Source organism: Bombina bombina, chromosome 2, assembly GCF_027579735.1.
Source record: "Bombina bombina isolate aBomBom1 chromosome 2, aBomBom1.pri, whole genome shotgun sequence".
NCBI lineage: Eukaryota > Metazoa > Chordata > Amphibia > Anura > Bombinatoridae > Bombina > Bombina bombina.
This window is the reverse complement of record NC_069500.1, coordinates 261313458-261336807: the sequence shown is the minus strand read 5'-3', so window position 1 is coordinate 261336807 and position 23350 is coordinate 261313458. Positions and strand designations below refer to the sequence as shown.

Here is a 23350-nt window from a genome sequence, read left to right as displayed (position 1 = left end):
TTCTTGGCTAAAACAGATCATTCACAAAGCTTACCTAGTGACAGGTTAGCTGCCCCTTAAATGCATTACAGCCCATTCCACTAAATCAGTTTCTACTTCCTGGAACTTTAAGAACGAGGCTTCTGTTGAACAGATTTTCTAGGTTGCAACTCAGTCTTCATTACATACATTAACTAAATGTTAACATTTTTATGTTTTTGCCCCTTCGGAGGCAGCTTTTGGCATGTCATTCAGGCTGCAGTGTCTTGCAAATAGGAACTGCCTTATTCTTTTTGTCCCACCCATATTTTTGTAGAGTCCACAGCTTAAGGGGACAGTTTACTCAAAAAATGTCTCCCCTTTAATTTGTTCCCAATGATCCACTTTACATGCTGGAGTGTATTAAATTGTTTACAAGTATTTCTATTGCCCTTATATTGGCATTTGAAATAGTTTATTTAGCCTGTGGTATCCCCACCCATCCTGAAAGTTTTTGGCCTCAATGCCAAGCTGTGTAAACACAGCAAGCAGAAGAAATTACACTCCCAGTAGGCTATAGAAGAGATAAGGTAATCAAATTTAAATTTTTCATTATTCTCTCCAAGTATTGGTGATTGGTTTATGGACAGAGATAAGATAAAGAAGCATTTATATGTACACAATGTGATAAAGTAATGAGATCTGATTATATCTACAAGCTCAACCCATTTTATTAGGTTGTGGCTTCAAAACACAAAATCAGCTAATTCATATACACAAATAAACCTTAAAAAAGCAAATCTCATACATTTTATACCCTGCAGCTGGTAAAAAAAGTTATTGGAAACACATTAAGGCAAAAACTATTTAATAATATAACGTCCTTTTAAGTAATAGATCCCACATGGCAAGGCTCAAGGACGCGCACCACTTTATAAACGAAAATATAATTTATGCTTACCTGATAAATTCCTTTCATTCATGGTGGTGAGAGTCCACAAGACCTGCCCAGGAATTTTTTTTATATATATTTTTGGCGGCAGTTTTTTTTTTTTTTGCACCTCTTTATACCCTGCTTTTTCCTTTCCTGCCTTTGTTACTTTTCTCCTCTACTGGACTATATGATAAACTGAGATATGCAGGGAGGTTGAAGGGTTCAAAAGCTCTTAGTGTTTGGGGTATTTTTGGAGAATTTAATCCCACATCAAGACTCTTGGGCTCTCACCACCATAAAAGAAATGAATTTATCAGGTAAGCATAAATTATGTTTTTAACCCCTTAATCCAATTTGATGTAGGTACTACGGCACACAGTACTTTGCCCAGCATACTGTGTCGACGTAGCACCTACAGTATGTCCAACAGTCTAGCACATACTGCGGTCTCAGCTTAGATAGCCGAGACTTCAGTAAGAGGCAGGGGGTATCTGCCTTCATATGGCAAGGAAGAACTGATCTTTCTTCCTTTACCATATGAAGGCAGATCACCAATACAGTGAGGTGGGGAGGGTTGAGGAGCATTCCCTACAATGCAAAAAAAAAGAAAAAATAAATAAGTCTTTCAGTACCTAAAATGGTTAGGATCAGGGAGGGATCAGTTTTGGTTGGGGGTGTCTCTTGGGAGGGTAATACCTATACTAAAATAATATTATTCTTGCTAGCTAATTAACCCCATTCATTGCCAGGAATATTTGAAGTGTGATGCAGCTGCAATTATCGGCCTTCTAATTACCAGAAAGCAATGGCATATGGCAGCAAAACGATGGCCTGAAATATACCAAAATGGGCCTATATCAATACCTTGGGTTGTCTACTTAACAAATATATAGTTTTGATAGGTAAATGAAAAAGCAAAGATTCTACTTGTGTTTATATAGCAAAAATTAGCAGGAATGCTAAATATTATCCAGTATTTTGGTCAAGTTTTCTTCTGGAATTCCCGGAAGTAAAGGGTTTAAACAATAAAATGATATCCATCCAGGAAGGGGCCCTAAGGTTAGGAATTGACTTGGTAAAAACATTCCCGGGGCATGACCAATCGGGATAATGGCCAAGGCAAAGTCAATTAGCAAAGTTGGCAACAGGTAGGCAGATTGTTTGGAGAATCAGAATCTAATAGTAATGTCCAAGCCAAGGGTCAGTAACAGGCAGAGAGAGTGGCAAAATCAGGATCCAAGAGAGAAGTAATGTTCAGGCTAATAATCAGTAATCGTCAGGCAGAAATAATGAATAAATCACAGTTCATATGCAAAGTAAAAAAAAAAAACAGGCAATGTTTAGTAAGGTAAGTCAGAAGAAAATCCAGATCAGAAAACAAGCCATTTGTAATAGTGCATCCAGAGTCAATCCAATACACAGGCCCTATTTGACATGACAAAAGACCTTACATTGGGCTACCCGCACTAAAATTAGCTCACTAAGTTGATGAGAGAAAAGTACACCACCAGAAAGTCGCTCACAACCGACAGTTATCGTGAGCTCAGAGATTGAAAGAGCAGGCTGCAGTTAGCTTAGGAGAGTGATATACTAGCATTGCTAGGATACACAGTGACAATTCTGTCTCTTTAACCACTTCAAAGCTAAGGATAAATCCAAGTCAGGCTTACTTGATGTTATGTACATATCCTTCTCTCAGTGCCTGGATCTCTAAAATTTGCCGTCATGGAGAGAAATATCACACGGCCCTTGCATGGCAATTCTCACTGGAAGTCCATGCAAACGGTGGGCTGCATCTGGTAGAAAGTAATAAAGGTCTCTACAACAGAGAATCTCACAGGGAGCATTTGGCGCTAATATTTGTACAAACATATATTATGCTACTATTTTCAGCATATTTTAGTTTGCATACACTTATAGTTTCACATATTGTCTTTTTCTACCAGTGCATTATATATGTTGAAACAAACTTGCCAGCTATAATTTTAAACGAAAAAAGGTAGATGGGTGCGCTGGGCCAAACTGATAACCACACACCCCCTTAAAAGACAAAAATCCCTGCAATTGTCTAGATTATAGTGAACAGATAAAAATGGAAATAAGGGAGGCGCTCAAAGCTAAAGGTATCAACACTAAAACAAATTTAATAAAACATATTAATGATCACAGATATAAATACAAAGGGACGTCTCCCCAAAATAAATTAAGCTAATATCCTAAAAAGTCTATTGACCGCTAATATCCTAAAAAGTCTATTGATCGCTAAAACTAATTCAGGTTTAAAAAACAAACAAGATAATCGGCAGTGCCTATGTAATAATTGTGATTCAGGCAGAAATAAATGTTATTTTAAAACACCAAAACAAATGACAGTGTTCCGTTATTGAAATACCACCAAGCTGCCTTATTAGAGAAAAGCCGTAGCTGCCAAATATAGTGTTTAGAGAAATGAATCCGTTGTCCAAAGTTCTCTTACTTTGTAAGATATTTGTGTGTCAACACCAAAAAGCCGTGTACTTTACCAAGTTGTAGACTTGTCAGTTGCTGGTCTTACTCCCTCGCCCGGTCCTCACCTCGAGCGGGGCTGACTGCAGCTTTGGCGTCTGACGTCACAGAAAGGTGTTCCGGCTGAAGGTAGAGGCCGATTCTTGCGCTCCCCTCTATGCGCTGTACTCCCGGTCCTCTTTGGAAAGCCCTGCACTTAGTGCTGGTAGCACGCAGGGGGCTGTAAAGCAGATTGGTATAATGGATATCCAAAACAGTGTTCCCCAATACAGAGGCTCTGCTCCTTAAGAGAAAATGTCCCAATAATGTAACCCGGGTTATCAGGTGAGACTCCAAATGAGATTCCAAAGATATGGTTAGTTGTTACAATGGTAATAACAACAGCACTGCCAACACATACGACGCGTTTCGCCCACCTATGGGCTTTATAGGTGGGCGAAACGCGTCGTATGTGTTGGCAGTGCTGTTGTTATTACCATTGTAACAACTAACCATATCTTTGGAATCTCATTTGGAGTCTCACCTGATAACCCGGGTTACATTATTGGGACATTTTCTCTTAAGGAGCAGAGCCTCTGTATTGGGGAACACTGTTTTGGATATCCATTATACCAATCTGCTTTACAGCCCCCTGCGTGCTACCAGCACTAAGTGCAGGGCTTTCCAAAGAGGACCGGGAGTACAGCGCATAGAGGGGAGCGCAAGAATCGGCCTCTACCTTCAGCCGGGAACACCTTTCTGTGACGTCAGACGCCAAAGCTGCAGTCAGCCCCGCTCGAGGTGAGGACCGGGCGAGGGAGTAAGACCAGCAACTGACAAGTCTACAACTTGGTAAAGTACACGGCTTTTTGGTGTTGACACACAAATATCTTACAAAGTAAGAGAACTTTGGACAACGGATTCATTTCTCTAAACACTATATTTGGCAGCTACGGCTTTTCTCTAATAAGGCAGCTTGGTGGTATTTCAATAACGGAACACTGTCATTTGTTTTGGTGTTTTAAAATAACATTTATTTCTGCCTGAATCACAATTATTACATAGGCACTGCCGATTATCTTGTTTGTTTTTTAAACCTGAATTAGTTTTAGCGATCAATAGACTTTTTAGGATATTAGCGGTCAATAGACTTTTTAGGATATTAGCTTAATTTATTTTGGGGAGACGTCCCTTTGTATTTATATCTGTGATCATTAATATGTTTTATTAAATTTGTTTTAGTGTTGATACCTTTAGCTTTGAGCGCCTCCCTTATTTCCATTTTTATCTGTTCAGCTATAATTTTGCACTGTACAGTAATGTATGTGTCTCTCCATCAAATAGAGACATGTGGGGTCTGCCCTTTGGCGAAATGCACCTCTATTACGTAAAATTTGCCTTAGAGAATCCCATGAAGGACTTTGTAGCATTAATTAATCTTTTTTTTTTTTTTTTTTATAATCTCACCTCAGCAGAGAGCTTTGTAGAATCAGACCCCTATTATTCAACCAATGATGTGTTAATACCTCATATTTAGCAATGCAAAAGATATCCAGCAATGATACAACAAATTATTTTGTCTTTTTATGATGCTTATTTATGTTTATATTTTTCTTTTTTTCCCCCCTATCTTGAGTACATGTAACTAAACTCGCCCCTAATACAATTACTTAAATAAGCATTGTATGCTTAATCATCTCGGAATGTAATTGAGTAAATGTATTGCTGTTTGTTTATAATGTAAATGTCAGAAGTAATACTATTCAAGCATATAAGTGATATTTATGTCTAGTCTTTTGCTCATGACTGTTCCCTCCATTAATAACATAAATTCCATTTTACTGTAATTTGACATGTTGATGACACTTTTGTTTTTTTATCATCTCTCATATTTGTCTCTATTACTATCAAGGCAAATGCTATATTTGTTTTGTAATGTGTATAAAATATCCGTCAAGAAGAAGACAAGCATATAATTGTTTTACATTTTTATTACTGATGTTATATGCCGCTGTAGATTTTTTGTTTGAAACAACATATGATGTAGTATTAAACAATTTAGAGAGCTTGACCCCCTTTTGTTTATATCAGAGGTGATTTGCATATGCAAATTTTCTTTATGTTTTGACCGAAAAACAAGTTTCTGTAATTATGACAATACAATGAGACAGCAGTCTGGCAGTGTATAGACAGAAGGATAAAAAAAATGAAAATGGATGGGGCTACATTAGCTAAAATATGATCAATGTTCTTTCATTGTTCAGCAAGAGGAACGTTTCTTGGAACATTGTATCTGTACTCATTTATACTCAAGTACCATTGCATTGCTACAACGTGTTCCTGATGTTTAACTTGTCTTAAGGCTGAAAATAGGACAAATGTAACTGTTCTGTAATATTGATTAAACCATTTTGCTTTGATTACACATCATCATTCTATAACATCATCTATACTCTTCTTTTTTTTTATCAACATAGAAATATCATACACTGCTTCTACCTGCACTACACACTGTTATCTTTTATACTGGAAAATATTTGTATCTTATATGTGTGGGCTTAACGCTTTTTAACTGTGTTTCTCTTATCAGGTTACAGATGAATCAGTAAAAGCATTTGCTGAACATTGTCCTGAGCTGCAGTATGTTGGGTTTATGGGCTGCTCCGTTACATCCAAAGGAGTTATCCACTTTACCAAGGTTTGTTCCTTACATAGAAAATTAATTTTCTCATTGTTATGATGCCATATATTATGGACAGGGGGGGATTACAGTCTTAAAATCAAAATTAAACTTTCATGATTCAAATAGACTTTGCAATTCTAAAAACCTTTACTGCTATTATCAAAGTGGCTTCATCCTTTTGGTATCCTTTGTTGAAGAGTAAACCTAGGTAGCCTCAGGACAGTTCATGTGTTTTTAGCATTGCATAGTAGCAGTGTTTGCAACAATGTGTAACATTGTTACAAACACTGCTGTAATAGAATATGCACACTCCTCACCTTATAAGTAGGGATGGGCAATTGTTTTTTAAAAAAATCAAATTTAAAAAATGTTGATACGTTTGTTCTAATCGAATTTCAAATGTTTATATAACATTCTAACATTCTATTTTCAAATTTTCGTTTTCGAATTTTTCAATAACATTCTAAAATATTTGTTCGAATAATAGAATGTTTAGCTATGTTTTTTATATCTCATTCAATTTCGAAATGTAATATTCGAATTTGAATGTGACATTCAAATTCGAATGTAACATTCAAATTCAAAATAGTATTTCCAGTCTAAAACTGTGTTTTATAAATGTAATATTCAAATGTGTCATTCGAATTCGAAATATTATTTCTAGTCTACAACTGTATTGTGTAAATGTAATATTCAAATTTGAATGTGACATTCGAACGTGACATTCGATTTCAAAAGTAACATTTCAAAACTGTAAATAACATTCGATAATAGAATTTTTAAGAATATTCATTCTTATTAACATTTGAATATGCAAATCGAATTTCTACAATAACATTCAAATTTGAATATAAACACATTTGCTATATATGATGGGATATATTCACTTGAATGAAGTGAGCAAAAAAATTTTTTTGACCTCTTAAGTACATGGTATCTTTTTTCATATTCAACTAGCCCCCTGTGCAATAGTCTTTTATGACACAGAGAGGTCAAATGGATACAGGTATAAAATCAAATAAAGGGAACCAAATCAAAATCCCTATACAGTACTTGTTGGTACATGGTATCAAGTTTCTATATCCATTTGGCATCTTTGTATAGCAAATCTCTCAATCTATCACCTCCCCTAGGTTTTTTGTAAGTGTGGTATATCACCAAAAATCTAAATTGATTTGCCTAATGACCTTTCTCTAGGAAATGTGCTGGTACTGGTAAATGTGCAGTTTCAGGATTTCTGATTGTAGATTTGTGTTGACAAATACAGTCTTTTATTTTCTGGTTCATTTACCCAATATATAAAAGGCCACAAGGACACTTAAAAGCGTATATAATGTAAGTTTAATTACAAGTATAATAGCCTGGGATGTTGTTGTTTTTTGGCTGTATAGAGATGTGAATTCTCTCTTCCCTTGATGACACTGTGGCACTGTGCACAGCCAAGGCAAGGGAAAGTCCCATGTTCGGGTTTGCCAAAAAAACATAGTGCCATCTTTTTTTTGAAGGATCCATATAAGCATGTACCAGTTGTCTTCCATCGGTATTGCCCTTGCGGTATGATGCCTTTGGCAGATGGACAAATTCTTTAATATAAGGACATGCCTCCTGCAAGATATACCAATTTCTCTTTATGATACCAAAAATGCTTTTACTGAAGGTATTATACATGCTGACAAAAGATAATCTGTAAGCCTCTTTCTCCTTTAATCGTTTAACTGCATACAAATAATTTATTTTTTCCTGTAATTATTTAGGTTCATATCCTCTCCTAATGAATTTATCCTCCATTTGTTTAATCCTCACTTACTTTGTTTCTAAATCTTACACAATTCTCTCAGTACGCATAAATTGAGACTTCAGAACACTTTTAAAAGTTCTAGAGGGATGAAAACTCTGCCTGTATAATAACACGTTCCTATATGTGGGTTTCACATAATAAGTCAGTTTTTTAAAGCCTCCATCATATTTGAAAACCATAGTATCTAGGGACTAAATTTGATCAAAGCTACGCTTAGCAGTAAATTTTAAAAAAGGTACTTTTTTCTATATTCTCCAGATGATATAAAGTATCTGGCTGGCCCTGCCATAGGATGAACAAATCATCTATGTAGCAGAACCACACCAGGCAGAGGGGATTAGTATATACTACTTTGTCTTCTATGGAATCCATGACCAAACAAGCATAAGATGGGGCCACATTGGACCTCATAACCCATCCAGTTTTCTGCAAATAAAATTTGTCATTGAAGACATAGTAGTTACCTGTAAAAATGAACTCAAGCCGATTTCCCAAAAAAGCAAAATGTTGGCCACTAAAGGAACCACTATCTTGTAGTACCTTTTTAATGCTGGCAATGCCCATCTGATGTGGAATCACCTTATACAAACTAGAGGCGTCCCAAGTAGAGAGAATGATCTCATCCCCTTAGGTTCTTTTAACCTCTCAATAAATGATAAAGTGTCTTTAATGTAGGACTTTGACAACTAGAGGTGAGCCAATAACATGAGTCTATATGTGCAACGTTCATGGTTCAGATAGAGCTTGCACCATTAAGACACTTTTCAATTTACTTCTGTTATCAGATTTGCTTGGTATAATTTATTTTAAAAAGCATACCTAGGTACGCTTAGGAGCAGCAGTGTACTACTGGGAGTTAGCTGGTGATTATTGGCTGCACACATATACCTCTTGTCATGGTATCACCAGAAATTTTCAGCTAGGGCCTGTTAGTCATTGTTGCTCTGGAACTGACTTTAACTATATGTTTGATCCATTTCCTCTAACACATTGGAACATTCTGTTTTTGCACTTTTATGTCCCTTTAAATACATAAAAACATTTTATTTTGGGGCAAATCTTCTGTAATGCATCAATTAGTTTCTAATGCATATATTTTATTTTATTAAATACAGCAGAAATGTATAACCAGCAAATGCATAATAAAAAAGGCCTTAATTTAAATGAACAGTAGATTTTCTCTGACATGTTTTAACATATATTTCAATCTGACAGCTCTTGTATCATGTGCCAGCCATAAGTCAATCACAGACTCATATACATATACACTGTGGATGCTGGCACATGCTCAGTAGGAGCTATTTCCTCAGAAAGTGTGCACAATTTGATAATGGAAGTAAATTGGAAAATCTATGAAAACTGCATGCTCTATCTGAATCCCAGTGCAATTTATGAAAAATGGGTGTTCATATGGGTTGTTTTGTACTAATTTGCTAATCCTATTTTATAAAAAGCCAGGTATTTTTGTCCGATGCAGTCATGCGCAGTAGAGACTGCAGCACGAGACAAACATAGCGTGTCCGACTGCGCGAGAAAGGGTGCGAGGCCTTAAGGATTAGTGGCGCCTGTCTGTCTGTGCGAGAAAGGGCGCAAGGCCTTAAAGGATTAGTGCAATTTAGACAAGTTGGTGGCGTGGGAGGGTTAGGATGGAGGTGGTTGGCGGACCATTGCTGGAGGGGGGCTGGAGGAGAGCAGGTGGGACAGCTACGCTGCAGAAAAAAAAATGTTGACAGCGGTAGGGACGGGGAAGGAGGGAGGGGTATCCGAGGGTAAGGAAAGGTTCTTGGAGTTAGAGGTGGGTAACTGAGGGAGGGATACATTTTGCCCTGTGTACACAGGCTTTAAGACTAGTATGATATAATTGGATTTTGAGAGAACACAAATGTGTGTCTAAAATATTTCAAAGGGACATTTGTGTCTTATATTTCTTAGTCTCGTTAAGGGACAATCCAATTTCTTTTTTCCCCACAAAGCTTGGTTATACATGAACTGGAGCCATCTGGAAGAGAAGCAGCGTATGTAGGAAGTGGATTATTATTGGACTTTTACTTATACAATGGCACAAAAATATGACATATTCACTATGAAGAATTTGGTTTATCTCACACATTTTTCTCATATCCATGTATGATAGAATGTAATAAAGTAAATTAAATAGACACACATCACATGAAAAGAAAAAAGTGACTTGATTTTCTGATCACATATTTATATCATTCTTATCATATCTATCTTCATTAGTAAGATATAAAACTTGTATACAGTTGGATAAATAAAAACAGTATTCATGTACTTTTTTTACCTCAGTAGTTGCTTCCTGTTACAAACAGCTAATTATCTAGTTATGGTAGTTCTGTTTCTTTCTATATCACTATTATTATACTGTTCAGAGTTGCTGAAAGGGCATAAACATACATATTTGCTACCCAGCACCAAAGTCAATACAAAAACACTACCCAAGCAAGCAGACTGACAAACATATTACTGCCCTGAAGATGAGATTGTTTAAGTGGAGTAAATCAACTGAGGAAAATGCAAGTTAAATATCTAAAAGCTACCTGGAGACCCAGGGCCATAGGCGCAAAGAAAAATATTTATATATTCATAAAATAATGAGAAAAGAAATAATCTGAAGAGGAAGTCGATCATGCATCAATATCCTTAAATCTAAAGCTGTCCACCAAAATAAATGTTTTTCTCTTGAAAATTTATAGCCCAGTTTATGAGACATTTCTCCATTGTGCATGTTCATACAAAATAGAAACAGACTTAAAGGGATATGAAACCCACAATGTTTCTTTTGTATTTCAGACAAAGCAAACAATTTAAAACATTTTTATAATTTACTTCTATTATCAAATTTGCTTTGTTCCCTTGGTATTCTTTGTTGAAGAGATATCTAAGTAGGCATCTGGAGCATGACATAACAGGAAATAGTTCTGCCATCTAGTGCTCTTGCAAATGAATAATATTCTTGCTAAACTACTGCCATATAGTGCTTCAGATACGTGCACGCTCCTGAGTTTACCTCCCTGCTTTTTAACAAAAGTTACCAAAGAACAAAGAAGATTTGATAATAGAAGTACAATAGAAAGTTGTTTAAAATTGTAAGCACTATCTGAATCATGAAGGAAACCATTTGTTTTTTTTGTCCCTTGAAAATCCTTTACATATTAAAATGCGTTTAGTAAAAAATAATCCTAATAATAATAATAGATACCAGATCACTGTATGTACTTAATAAATGGTAAACCGCCAGCGTTTTTTTGTCATACATTTAAATGTAGATCTCTTCAAGGGATATGGAAGTCAAAAATAGAGTTTCATGGTTCAGATAGAACTTCCCATTTTAAGAGGCTTTTCAATTGACTTGTGTTAACAAGTTTACTTCTTTCTTTTGGTATCCTTTATTGAAAAGCACACCTTGGTAGGATCAGTAAAGCACTACCAGGAGCTAGACGGTGTGTAGGGCTATACACACAAGACTCCTGTGATTGGCTCACCACATATTCTCATCTTGATTCCAGTAGTGCACTGCTTCTCTGAACTGACTTGAACTATATGTTAACATTTTTGGTTAAACACATAGTTATATGCAAACAAAAGTACAATAATACAGTGCTATGATACCTCATAGCATTTGTTTTAAACATCTTTAAATGAATTAACTTAACCCTGTAGATGTTCTATAAAATATTGCAAGAAAAGGTTGATCTTGCAAGCGTTACTGTATTCATCCTCTTACTTACTAGGATGGGTTGGCTGCCACTGAGTGCAACTGTTTTATAAGGTGAGCGGAGGTTTGATGTTTCTCTCCTGTCAAAATGATCCGTTATTCACAAATTGGAACATACATTTTTTACAGAAAAAAAATATAATCCATACAGACAAGCTTCCTAGAAACTTAGAAAGGGCCAAAATTAAATTATGTAACTTTTCATCAAAATATTGCAAATTGAAAAAAAGAACTATGTGATTGTTTAGAGCAGTGGCACGCTTTTTTTTTTTACAGGTAGAGCTAACGGCCACAATTAAGGGGTCTTTCAAACATATTTATATGTGTGTGTGTATATATATATATATATATATATATATATATATATATGTACACACTACATATAAAGGCCTATAACACATATATGCCTTTAAGAAAAGTTACACATGTATTCACTCTGTTACTCTGTTCTCATAGAGATTAGAAGGAGAGAGGAACATTCCAATGGAAGCACTGGTGTGAAAATCCTTACTTGTTGTAAGAAAATCTTGTATTGACACTAACACCATTGCTGCAAAATGATATGATTGGCATAATGGTTTTAATTATTTGATTTGCTTAGTGGGGGTGGATTAGATTGAGGGAGAAGTTTTCTGGGCAACATCTTAACCCCTTAATGACCGCAGCACTTTTCCATTTTCTGTCCGTTTGGGACCAAGGCTATTTTTACATTTTTGCGGTGTTTGTGTTTAGCTGTAATTTTCATCTTACTCATTTACTGTACCCACACATATTATATACCGTTTTTCTCGCCATTAAATGGAATTTCAAAAGATACCATTATTTTCATCATATCTTATAATTTACTATAAAAAACATTATAAAATATGAGGAAAAAATGGAAAAAAACACACTTTTTCTAACTTTGACCCCCAAAATCTGTTACACATCTACAACCACCAAAAAACACCCATGCTAAATAGTTTCTAAATTTTGTCCTGAGTTTAGAAATACCCAATGTTTACATGTTCTTTGCTTTTTTTGCAAGTTATAGGGCCATAAATACAAGTAGCACTTTGCTATTTCCAAACCACTTTTTTTTTCAAAATTAGCGCTAGTTACATTGGGACACTAATATCTTTCAGGAATCCCTGAATATCCATTGACATGTATATATTTTTTTTTCGAAGACATCCCAAAGTATTGATCTAGGCCCATTTTGGTATATTTCATGCCACTATTTCACCGCCAAATGCGATCAAATAAAAAAAATTGTTCACTTTTTCACAAATTTTTTCACAAAGTTTAGGTTTCTCACTGAAATTATTTACAAACAACTTATGCAATTATAGCATAAATGATTGTAAATGCTTCTCTGGGATCCCCTTTGTTCAGAAATAGCAGACATATATGGCTTTGGCGTTGCTTTTTGGTAATTAGAAGGCTGCTAAATGCCACTGCGCACAATACGTGTATTATGCTCAGCAGTGAAGGGGTTAATTAGGGAGCATGTAGGGAGCTTCTATGGTTAATTTTAGCTTTAGTGTAGTGTAGTAGACAACCCCAAGTATTGATATAGGCCCATTTTGGTATATTCCATGCCACCATTTCACCGCCAAATGCGATCAAATTAAAAAAAAACGTTAATTTTTTCACAATTTTAGGTTTCTCACTGAAATTATTTACAAACAGCTTGTGCAATTATGGCACAAATGGTTGTAAATGCTTCTCTGGGATGCCCTTTGTTCAGAAATAGCAGACATATATGACTTTGGCGTTGCTTTTTGGTAATTAGAAAGTCGCTAAATGCTGCTGCGCATCACACGTGTATTATGGCTAGCAGTGAAGGGGTTAATTAGGTAGTTTGTAGGGAGCTTGCAGGGTTAATTTTAGCTTTAGTGTAGAGATCAGCCTCCCACCTGACACATCCCACCCCCTGATCCCTCCCAAACAGCTCCCTTCCCTCCCCCATCCCACAATTGTCCCCGCCATCTTAAGTACCGGCAGAAAGTCTGCCAGTACTAAAATAAAAGTTTTTGGGTTTTTTTTAAAAAGAAAAAAAAAAAAAAGCATATTTACATATGCTCTGTTTAGGATCCCCCCTTAACCCCCAACCTCCCTGATGCCCCCCCCCAAAACAGCTCTCTAAGCCTCCCCCTCAGCCTTTTTGGGGGCCATCTTGGGTACTGGCAGCTGTCTGCCAGTACCCAGTTTGAACAATCAAATGTTTATTTTTTAATTTTTTTTTATTTTTTCTGTAGTGTAGCTCCCCCCCCCCCCCCCACGCACCAACCCCCACCACCTAAATTACACCTAATGGGTTTTTTTTTACATTAAATGTCCCACTTTTATTTAGCTTTGGGACACATTTTTTCTGTAGTGTAGCGGCTCCCACCCGCTCCCTCCCCGTGCACGCGCCCGCCCCCTCATGCACGTGCGCGCGCCCACGCGCTCCCCCAGACTTCCCCGCCCACGATCCCGCCCCCCTCCACATGACCAGGGCCATCGATGGCCGCCACCCACCTCCCATACCGGCTCCCACCCACCAACGATACCAGCCATCGATGTCCGGTGCAGAGAGGGCCACAGAGTGGCTCTCTCTGCATCGGATGGCCGTAAAAGGTTATTGCAGGATGCCTCCATATCGAGGCATCACTGCAATAACCGGAAAGCAGCTGGAAGCGAGCAGGATCGCTTCCAGCTGCTTTCCACACCGAGGACGTGCAGGGTACGTTCTCAGGCGTTAACTGCCTTTTTTGTGAGGACGTACCCTGCACGTCCTCGGTCATTAAGGGGTTAAAGAGAAGCACCAGTCATATCTGCTGTGTGGTTCTCCATGATGACGCTACATATACTAAATAAACAAAAAAGAAGGGTAGAATGATGTTAGAATCTTGAATACTTATTAACAAAAAAAGCCACTGAATGTCTTACCAGTGAAAGTCATTCAATAAACACCAAAATAGAAAGAATGTATCCTCCCAATAAGGAGAAATACAAAAAAGACTGGATGTAAAAATCGGTAAAAAAATATTAAAGAAATAAAAAAATAGAAATAAATAATAGGGAAACTGAATATATCACATATATAACCTAAGTTTATTGATACAAAGATTAAAACTATAAACATTAGGAGGTACCCCCACAACACCTAATAAGAAATAAGGATGAAGCTGGCTAAGAGTGTACGTGTGCACATAAAGTTAATAATGACTGAGTCTCAGGGACTGCAAATTGTCTGCAATAGAAAAATAGCTACACAAAAGAAAACATCCTCTATTGCATGGGTCTCAGATGATTGTCCATCAAGGCAACATCATCCATCAGAGCCAATGACACAGAGGGCATACAGTACTTTGAGCAAAGGAGGATAAAGCCAGCAATACTTATCCCGGCTTTATGAGATAAGAGTCAAAAGCTGCTCAGACCACAAGTTGATAAGAGTAGGTGTAGGGTTCCCACAAACATAAACACTGCACCACCAATGCATGCTTGCGGGTTTCGCTCTGCCGTTCATGTAGCTTGCAGCTTTGTCTGGGTGTATTTTCAGTCCATACACAGCTGCATTTTTAAATGGGGTTTTAGTCCTGCCCCTTCTACAATCACACACTTGTATAGGTGGAAGTTTTTAATCAGGACTGTCTATAGAAACAACCATTTGTTAGACTGAATCTTTTCACTCACGCTAGCCTTTTAAGGTGGATTAAATCATAAAAAACATTGCATCAATATTTAGACTTTACAACATTATGCCATGACTTATATATGAGATACCACACCATTAGCAGCAATACCTTTTCTTTCTAAGGTTGTGATTATCCACAAAAATCCTTACTTGTGGGAATTAATCTCCTGGCCACCAGGAGAAGGCAAAGATACTCCACACAGAGTTTTAATTATCCCGCCTACTTCCTTTTTCTTCACAGAATCTGTCTTTGCCTAGTCAGGAGTAGGTGACTCATTTTCTTCAAGATTCAGGGATGTTACTCCCATTTGTTTCTCATAGGATAGTTCCTAGAAGAGGACAATGAAGAGTACTGGCTGTGCAATGTAAATCTTCTGTGGAGTTGTGGTCACAAGCCTTTCATTTGCACCACTGGGACAGTTCCTTTAGCCTCCTCCTGTTTGTCCATGATTATGTTCTCCCTCAGTATATCCTCTTATGTTAGTTACAGTACAGGATGAGCTCTCTACTGTATTCTTAAGGATAACATATGGGTAGGAATAGTGGAGGGGATAGCATCTGGGTAAGTACCTGTATGTCTCACGCAGCCCACATGCTATCATTAAGTACATGCATGTGTATGTGCAGCATAGCCAGACTACAGCAGCACTGTAACCCACTGTGTATACAACCGTAGAATAACATTACAGACTGAGCTCCCTGGCATTAAACTTCTTCTGGATTACACTTCTTCTGGGTTAAATTTGTCAGTACCTACATGTCTTACATAACACACAGGCTATCATTAGGTGCATTCAATGTGTATGTCTCACATAGCCAGACTATAGCAGCACTGTAACCCACTGTGTATACAACCATATAATAATATTACAGGCTGGTATCAATGAATTTACATTTTTTATGGGGTTAATTTGTCAACTTTTTGGCAAACTAAAGTTGCTGACGATTTAATTTTAATTATAGGTCGCAGCCTCTTTTAAATTATCGTTCCAGCTTTAATTGATACAATCCTCATCACAATGCCAGTTATTTTTAACTTTATTTTGATTTTAAAAGGATAAGGACGTTCTGGTCCTGGTCTGGACCTACATTTTTATTGTTGCAGGTGTTAGACTGCATCTTTTCACTCACGCTAGCATTTTAAGGTGGATTAATTGTATCAATGTTTAGACTTTACAACATTATGCCAGGACTTATATATGTGTGCATGTGAGATAACACACCATTAGCAGCAATACCTTTTCTTTCTAAGGTAGTGATAGTCCACAAAAATCCTTACTTGTGGGAATTAATCTCCTGGCCACCAGGAGGAGGCAAAAACACAGAACACAGAGCTTTAAAGAAACAATATACACTAGATTTTTCTTTGCATAAATGTTTTGTTGATGATCCATTTATATAGCCTATACAGCTTTTTTTTTTAAGTGTGTTGTTTTTCTTATTTTAAATAACATTGTGCTGATTTTCAGACTCCTAACCAAGCCCCGGAGTTTGAGGAGAATACTGATGTATACCTACTCCAGTTTGCTCCTGTTTGTGTAGAGTCTTTTCATATGCAGAGGAAGGGGGAGGGGAGAGCGTCTGCTTTTTTTTGTTATAGAACCACTTGCAGTGGGTGTTCCAGCTAACCTTATCAACAGTGTTAAACTGGGAGCTTCTAAGTAAGTTTTTAAGCGGTTATATACTGGATTTTTATATCAGTATCTGTGGATATTATTCATTATAGTGGTGTCTTTTAAATGCAGTTAAATTAAAATTGGTGTATACTGTCCCTTTAAGTATCCCTCTTACTTCCTTCACCCTCCCAGTATTTCTCTTTGCCTAGTCAGGAGAAGGTGAAGATAGAGATGTATTTTGACTTTCAAAGGTAAGGACTTTTTGGTCCTGGCCTGCCTTTAAAATTTTGCTGTTGCAAATGTTAGACTGAATCTTCTCACTCATGCTAGCATTTTAAGGTGGATTAAATCATAAAAAACATTGCATCAATATTCAGTGATTCACTTTGTTTACAGCCATAGAATAATATTACAGGCCACTCTCAATGATTTTACACTTTCTATAGGGTTCACTTGCCACATTTTTGGTAAAATAAAGTTGCAGACTATTTAATTTTTCTTTCATACAGGTGGTGAGAGTCCAAGATCCATTACTCATGGGAATTACCTTCCCTACTACTTGGAGGAGGCAAAGATTCCCAAACCCCAAAAGCTCTATATAACCACTCATACCTCACACATACCTCAGTCTTTTCTTTGCCTCTGCTGGAGGTGGTTGAAAAATGAAGATTTGTATCATTTTTTTTAAGAGAGAGGTTTTTTTTCAGTGCAATTTGAGTACCAATTTCTCCTCACTGTGCAGTGCTTGTCAGAAGCATGCATTTGGGGTATTGTTTATGATTCTTTTATTTACCTCATGGGAATTTCTTCATAAACTTTCCATAATCGGTCACAGGACTTGTCTGTTGCCTCCCTTTATGGATCTACAATATACTCCTATTCCATAACCGCTACTGATATGTTTCAGTATAGGTTTCGCTGTCTGCTACTTAGATGATGGACGAGTGTCCACTGGTAAGTATTATTTTTGAATGTTATATAAGGTACTCTATGGCTATGTTATTTGCACTATGTTTAATAGTTTTATATATATATATATATATATATATATATATATATACACACACACATACAGTCGTTTAGGCACCCCTGACAATTTCCATGATTTTCAATTATAAATAATTGGGTGTTTTGATCAGCAATTTCATTTTGATCTATCAAATAACTGAAGGACACAGTAATATTTCAGTAGTGAAATGAGGTTTATTGGATTAACAGAAAATGTGCAATATGCATCAAAACAAGATTAGACAGGTGCATAAATTTGGCCACCCCAACAGAAATATCGCAATAATATTTAGTAGAGCCTCCTTTAGCAGAAATAACAGCCTCTAGACGCTTCCTATAGCCTGTAATCAGTGTCTGGATTCTGGATGAAGGTATTTTGGACCATTCCTCCTTGCAAAACATCTCCAGTTCAGTTAGGTTTGATGGTTGCCGAGCATGGACAGCCCGCTTCAAATCACCCCACAGATTTTAAATGATATTCAGGTCTGGGGACTGGGATTGCCATTGTACTTGTTCCTCTGCATAAATGCCAGAGTAGATTTTGAGCAGTGTTTTGGTCCGTTGTCTTGTTGAAATATCCAGCTCCGGCGTAACTTCAACCTTGTGACTGATTCCTCAACATTATTCTCAAGTATCTGCTGATATTAAGTGGAATCCATGCGACCCTCAACAAGATTCCCAGTACTGGCACTGGCACACACAGCCCCATAGCATGATGGAACATCCACCAAATTTTACTGTGGCTAGCAAGTGTTTGTCTTGGAACGTTGTGTTCTTTGGCTGCTATGCTTAACGCCCCTTGTTATGACCAAATAACTCAATCTTTGTTTCATCAGTCCACAGCACCTTCTTTCAAAATGAAGCTGGCTTGTCCAAATGTGCGTTTGCATAACTCAAGTGACTCTGTTTGTGGCGTGTGTGTAGAAAAGGCTTCTTCCGCATCACTCTCCCATACGCTGAATTGTTGAACGATGCACAGTGACATCATCTGCAGCAAGATGATGTTGTAGGTCTTTGGAGGTGGTCTGTGGGCTGTTTTTGACCGTTCTCACCATCCTTTGCCTCTCTGATATTTTACTTCTGGCCTTAACAAGAACTATGCCTGTGGTCTTCCATTTCCTCACTATGTTCCTCACAGTGGACACTGACAGCTTAAATCTCTGCAATAGCTTTTTGTAGCCTTCCCCTAAACCATAATGTTGAACAATCATTGTTTTCAGGTCATTTGAGAGTTGTTTTGATGTCCCCATGTTGACACTCTTCATAGGAGAGTCAAAGAGAAAAACAACTTGCAATTGGCCACCTTAAATACCTTTTCTCATGATTGGATGCACCTGTCTATGAAGTTCAAAGCTTAATGGGCTCACTAAACCAGTTGTGTGTTAATGCAATAAACCTCATTTCACTACTGAAATATTACTGTGTCCTTCAGTTATTTGATAGATCAAAATGAAATTGCTGATCCAAACACCCAATTATTTATGAATGAAAATCATGGAAATTGTCAGGGGTGCCTAAACTTTTGCATACGACTGTGTGTATATATATATATATATATATATATATATGTATATATATATATATATGTATATATTGGGTTAGCGTCAATCAGGTTAGTGTATTTATCGCTGTATCTCATTGGGTTAGTGCATGCTGGGCGGTTATGTGCACGTCTGGTTAGTGCACACTCCATAGTTTTCTATAAGGGGTATTTTTTGCTGTCAATTGTCAGGTTAGCGCACGTCAAGGTTTTTTCTTATAGAAATCAATTGGTTTTCTTGTGCTGTGTGTTGAATTCCTTCTGTCTCACTTTTTTTGACCGTTTAGTTTTGCACTCATTATTACTTTGGCTACTTGGGAGAAGGTAGGTTTTTCCATTTCTCAAAAGCTTATTTTAGGGGGTTATAGTGCTTTACACATTATTTAATGCTATAATGGAGCCTTCTGATTTTGTTTTTATTTCTACCCTAGAAACTGAGTCCCCTGATCATCTTTCTACCAATAGTTGTGTTTACTGAAAGAATGCTGAAGTACATTCCTCAGTGATTTAAATTTTTGTTGCATTCAGACCAATCTAATGCTGTTTCTGTGGGTAATAATGCTCCTGTATCTTTATTACACGAGAATTCTGTAGGGATTTTTCTGATTCTGTGATTGAAACCTTAATTCAGGCTCGGAAGCCTGTGACTAGGAAAATGTACCTTAAAGTCTGGAAAGCCTTTAGCTTTTGGTGTATAGACAGTTTTTTTTCTTGGCATTCTTTTAGAAAGGACAAAAGGCCTCTGCCGTTTCTTTAGCTTCTTGGTTGAAACTTTTGATTCACAAAGCTTATTTGTAGGCAGGTGAGCCATCACTGCAATGTATTACTGCTCATTCTACCAGATCAGTTGCTACTTCATGGGCTTTTAAGAATGAGGCCTTAGTTGATCAAATGTTTAAAGCAGCTACTTGGTCTTCTTTGCATACTTTTACTGATTTCTACTATTTTAAAGTTCAATGTGCATTATAAAAAAAATAAAGAAAAATATTGGGGTTGTGGATTTAATTTCTCAGTGAAAAAAATGTTTTTAAATTCCTTCCTTTATGTTATTACTTGTAGACTCCACAACTTGGGTATTAGTTCCCATGAGTAATGGATTGTGGACTCCAACCACCTGTATGAAAGAAAACATAGTTTATGCTTACCTAATAAATTAATTTACTTTCATGGTAGTGAGTGTCCACGAGATCCCACCCTTTATTTTATATCTTTTTCTCTGTTCTTTTGTTTGGCACTTGCTCATTTTCTTACATTGCTTCTGCTTGGCTATACGTCAGACTAAGTAGAAAAAAGTAGAAAAAATCTTTATTGATCCTTTAAGGAATTGCAGGATAAAACACGCATCTACAGGTTATCTGTCACAAAGAAAGAGAGAAATTCCCAGCTGTAGATCCAATAAAAACACCCTTTATTTATTCATTTAAAAACAGCAAGAGTCCATAAAACAAACGTGGAGGTAATGGCAGATAAAGTCTGACCCATTTCAGCTGTTTTTAGCCATACTCATAACCATACAGGTTATCTGTATCACGTTTCAATGAGCAGAAAGCAGTATAAAGAGTGCCTAAAAGAAGGCTAAGGTGAAGTATATGTACAATTATTTTTTAATTAATAACAATACTAAAAACACAGTGGTAGTCTTATTAATCAAGGCAGTACACATAGTGCTGTGTCATGTACTCTGGGCAGGCAGCAGTTCACCTATTTCCTGAGTGACTCAGTAATTGAGACCTGGATTCAGGTTTGCAAATCTGCTTATGGTTTTTTTTTCTGTTTTTTTGCACTGAAACTTGATTGTTTTCCTTATATTTAGGCATTTATTTGGGCCTGGGTTAGAATCAGACATGTTCTCAAACCTTTTTTACTTCATGGAATTTGATTCTGGTTATAAGTATGTTGCATTATTTCCATTTGAAACAGTGTATACAATGGTTATTCTATTGTTATCTTGGAAGGTTTTGTCTTTGTTGGCAATTTCCTTGACTAGACGAGTATCATAGTTGTCAGCCTTTTCTGTGATCCTTCGTATCTGATGTTTTATCCGAATATAACAGTTTTACAACTTTTAGATTTCCTGTTTCAGTTGTTGTCTTCAGTGATTATTAACAAGGAATTTGAGGTTCTCTTCTTTTGTCCTAATCCAAGATCTGCTAAACAGCGATTTTTACATAATCTGGATTTAGCCAGGGCATTGCAGTTTTATCTTCAGGGTCATCCTTGGGTCTCCATACAAAATCCTCAAAGGAGAGAGTGTCTTACTTAGATCTTGATTCAAAATAGTCAAAGGAGAGATTTCTACATAATCTGGATGTGTTTAAGGCACTGAAATCCTATTTGCAGGCTAATAGGGATTTCTATCAGTCTTTTATCTTGTTTGCCCTGTTCTTCAGTATACATAAGGACTCGGATGGCCATTTCTATTTTGTTAGCTTTTTGGTTCAATGGTTGAATCACAGGGTTTACTTGTAGGTGGGTCAGTCGCCATCTCTACGTAATACAGCTCTTTCACATTGTTCTGTTTCTACATATTGGAATTTTGAGTATGAGTCTTTCATTGAACAAATTGGTTAACTTTACATACGTTTACAAAATTGTATGAGCTTGACGGGATTTGCCTTGTTGGAGGCGACTTTGGAAGCAAGGTCATTCAGGCTGTCCCTGGTAAATAGTTGCCTGCATTTACTTAATTTCCAACCCGTTTTTATCCTTTGTGGACTCCACAGCCATGGTTATTAGTTCCCATAAGTTAGGATTTTCATGGACTATCCCCACATTAAAAAAAACACATTATTTATTCTTAACTGATAAATTAATGTCTTTCTTGGTGGTGATAGTCCACAAACCTGCCCAATTTTTCTTGGTTGGCAGAAGTTTTAGTTTGCACCTCTTTACCCTACTATCTTTCTTGCTTCTTCCTCCTATTTTTGGTTATACTTAATACTGGGAGGGAAGAGAAAGTAGGAGGGATACTTAAAGCTCTGTGTGGTGTGTCTTTGCCTCCTCCTGGTGTCCAGGGGATGAATTCCCACAATTAAGGATTTTCATGGACTATATCCACAAGAAAGAAAGGACTTTATTAGATATGAATAAATTATGTTTTTAACGCAGAAATTCAGCAAATTGTAGTATCTCATTTAGACCTATTGGTGACAATGCTTCTAAAGTAAACATCCATCTTGTTTCTTTTTATAGTAATATTTTGTTAATATCACCACCACACCGGCTCATCTTACTTGCTCAATGACAATACATTTTGAATCATCATACTTTGTACTATGGAACTGAATAAAGTGTCTTGCAATCGAATTATCTGTATCCAATTGTTTAATATCGTTGTGGTGTTCAATTATTCTTGCCTGCAATTCACAATAAGAAAATCTGTGCGAGAGGCTGCATTGAAGCAGGTAACGGAGCCTCACAAAAACATTGTGTCAAAATTGCATTCCCCTTAGACATAAACTCATTATTTTTTTCTAAACTCCTTAAAAGGACAGTATACACTCATTTTCATATAACTGCATGTAATAGACACTAATATAAAGAATAAGATGCACAGATACTGATATAAAAATCCAGTATAAAACTGTTTAAAAACTTACTTTGAAGCTCTCAGTTTAGCTCCGTTGAAAAGGTAGCTGGAAAGCCCACTACAAGTGGGAAATAAGACCCTCCCCCTTCTTTTGCATATGAAAAGACCATTTACACAAGCAGGAGCAAGCTGGAGAAGGTAGCTGACAGTATTCACATAAAACTTTGGGACTTGGTTAGGAGTCTGAAAATCAGAGCAATGTTATTTAAAAATAAGCAAAATTATACATTTTTTAAAAAAAAACAAACTTTATGGGCTTTATAAATAGATCATCTACAAAACATTTATGCAAAGAAAAAATGAGTGTATAATGTCCCTTTAATGGTTTAGAAAAAATGCC

At 36.7% G+C, this 23350-nt stretch overlaps 1 protein-coding gene across 1 annotated transcript in view; it reads left to right on the top strand.

Moving 5' to 3' along the window:
• FBXL17 (F-box and leucine rich repeat protein 17) overlaps positions 1 to 23350 on the top strand; it is a 1296987-nt gene that overhangs the window by 316946 nt on the left and 956691 nt on the right. The window contains exon 5 of the mRNA XM_053701528.1: positions 5967 to 6074. Coding sequence (XP_053557503.1) covers positions 5967 to 6074 — 108 coding nt within the window. The remainder of the gene's footprint in view (positions 1 to 5966; positions 6075 to 23350) is intronic.